At 52.2% G+C, this 2,677-nt stretch overlaps 1 protein-coding gene across 1 annotated transcript in view; it reads left to right on the forward strand.

Annotated features, from left to right (window-relative positions):
- Positions 1-1,261: 1,261 nt before the first annotated feature.
- EEF1E1 (eukaryotic translation elongation factor 1 epsilon 1) overlaps positions 1,262-2,677 on the forward strand; it is a gene marked incomplete at its 5' end in the record, with an annotated part of 11,645 nt that continues 10,229 nt past the window's right edge. The window contains one exon of the mRNA XM_010138647.1: positions 1,262-1,462. Within this exon, the coding sequence (XP_010136949.1) occupies positions 1,262-1,462 (201 nt within the window). The remainder of the gene's footprint in view (positions 1,463-2,677) is intronic.

Consider the following 2,677-nt stretch of genomic DNA (forward strand, 5'->3'; position numbering starts at 1 on the left):
TGGTTCCTGCAGCACTGCCCTTCTGCTGCTGCCGGTGCCAGTTACCCTTGTGCCGGTGCGGTTAAACCCGTGGGAAAAGATGCGGGTTTGGTATCAGAAGTGCACTGCGTGGCGAGCCGTTCCTTTAAATGTTTTGCTCTTCTAAAGTAGATGTCGTGATATTTTAAACATGAAGTTCCATGGTTTAAAAGGCGCTTGAGGCCTGAACGCTACCATGGGGCTGAGAGCGTCACAAATGTGTGCGTGTGTCTCTGGGAGAAGGTCCGTGGGGGAAAGAAGCTTTGGGCTTCCCTTAGGTTTTTGTGCATTTTTTCTGGCTTTATTTGCTCTTTATGATCTGAATCTCGATATATGCATCCGTTGGTTGCAGAGGCTTCCTGAACCATTTAACAGCCCAGCTGCTGCTGTGAAGCGTGAGTCTGGAAAATCAAGTAACTGGCTCTATCTATAGTCCTTCTGACGGTGGAAAAATTGAATAATATTCAAAGACTTGGTACAGCTGCGGAGTGAACGTTGTATTTTAAACTTGCACCTTACGTTAGTTCGAGCTGAACGTAGAGGGGCTGCTCTGTGGGGCCGTATGCCTAAAAACCAGAAAGTTTTGCATTTTAAGCAGTTTATCCTCTTCGATGCCACGAGTGAGTGAAGGGGCTTTAGTCTGCTGCAGCGAGGGCCGATTCGTTCACTTTCTTTCCGACTCTTAATGGTTTTCCCTCTAGTTTCCTTTCCTGCCGTTTGACAAGTGCTAACGTCACTAACAAAGACATGGTTAAAGCTCAAGGTGTGTCGCCTTGTCCTCCTCCAATGCTGGTGACCTGCTGGCTCCTGTCAGAGCCTCAAGGACTGCACTAGTGAGCACTTCAGCCCGTCTGCCTCTGCCCCCCGCTCCGAGAGAAGCGCACACTGCTGCCTTGGCGGGCTCGAGTCAGAGCCCTGAACCTGGAAATAAGTTAAAAGCGAGTTAGTGAGATTTCTGCCAGGCTTAGACTATTGGCAGAACTTGATTAACTGGAGCCAAAGGTGTCGTGGTTTGTCCCCATGTGTGTGTTTAAAGACAATTCTTCCGTAAGAATATTAAATAAACTGCCCCAAAGAGTAAAAAGGGAACTCTTTTTTTTTTATCTGCATTTTACTACCTTTGGTATGAATTCTTCTAAACCCTAATGGCCCCTTTGGAGGGACTGGGAGCAAGCAGTAGCTCTCCTTACAGAGACGCTCTGCAGACGAGGTGTTCAGTGTTGCACCCCTGTTTCCACGCCAGGTTCCCGTTCTCCAGACAAACAGCGGTCCCGGTCTGACAGGACTCATGACTATTGCTGCCCACCTGGTCAAACAGGCCAAGAAGGAGCAGCTGCTTGGGAGCACTGCGGAGGAGAAAGCTGTTGTGCAGCAGTGGCTGGAGTATCGAGTGACTCGAGTTGATGGGAGCTCCAGTAGAGAGGACACCAGAGTGATTCTGCAGGTAAGAACAACTTCATGACCTTGCGCTGGGTCGTGGAGGGGCTGGGCCTGAGGAGTACTACAGTGCTAACGTGTGTGGGCAGCCAGCTCACGAAACAGAGCAAACCCCAAACGCTCGACAGCATCTTTGAGCACTGGCTTGGTTTCTGCTTGCTGCTTTTTGCTTTTGTTGACAAAAACACCCAAACAACCTGAAACGGGAGGAAAAACAGCTGAAACTGTGACGCACGTGAAGCAGAGCCCTTAGCGTGTTTGTGCCTGTGCTGCTGTGAGCTGTGCGGGGTGTTCCAGGTGGTTCAGAGGCTGTTCGGCTGCCTGCTCTCCTGGTGGCCAGGTGAGATGCCAGTTTCTTACTGTCTTCGTAAAACCTCAGTTTAAACTGGCGCTGTGTTTCAAGGTGAGGCTGCTCTGGCTCTTTGATGAGCGGTGTCTGTTGGTTCGGTAACTGGGGAGCACAGTCCTTGGAGTTGGGTGATCGCTGCTGATACCAAGAGGAGTTACCAGGCAGAACCGTGTGCGAAAAGGGAAATCCTAAAGGAACCGCTGCGAAACTGCCCTTGCTGCCAGGCCGCTCGCTGCGGAGGCTCCGGTTCACGGCGTTAAACTCCGTGGTCTGGTGCTTGCTTCCCTTGACGCAGGTGGCAGCAGCAAAGGGAATCGCAAGGGGCCGCCCTGTTAGTTGAGCGGGTGGCAGGGAGGAGACAGCAACACTTACTCCCGTTTCTTTCTTACTCCTTGTGACTGGAAGTCGGTGTTCTTGCCGTTTTGTGGGAACAGGGCTTGAAGAGAAAAGTGGCTTGACGCTGCGGAGGGCTCTGTTTCCGAAGCGTGGGTGAAACGGCAGTGAAATCCAGTCAGCTTCTGAAGCGTTGCTTCTTCGAACTTTCAAAGCACGTTGCAGACAGGAAGTCCGCAGCGCTGCGAGTGAGCCGGGGCGTAGGAGCAGCCCCGCCAGCTGCAGGGTGTGGGGGAGGCTGGTGCTGCTGGAGGCCAGCAGAGTCTGCGCTCGCCCTTCTGACTGCGGCTGGGCTGAGTCACTACAGCCGCTGCAGAAACCAGAGACGGATGGAGGCGGTTCACGAGTTAACACACCACGTCACTTAAAATCGAGGGGGATCTTGCCTCTCCAAACGCTGCGAAGTAAAACCTTGATCTTGTTTCCCACATGCAAATACTATCAAAACCTTGGCAGCTGCGGTTACTTCGCTGGGACCCG

Source organism: Buceros rhinoceros, unplaced genomic scaffold (assembly GCF_000710305.1).
Source record: "Buceros rhinoceros silvestris isolate BGI_N320 unplaced genomic scaffold, ASM71030v1 scaffold36596, whole genome shotgun sequence".
In the NCBI taxonomy this organism is placed as follows: domain Eukaryota; kingdom Metazoa; phylum Chordata; class Aves; order Bucerotiformes; family Bucerotidae; genus Buceros; species Buceros rhinoceros.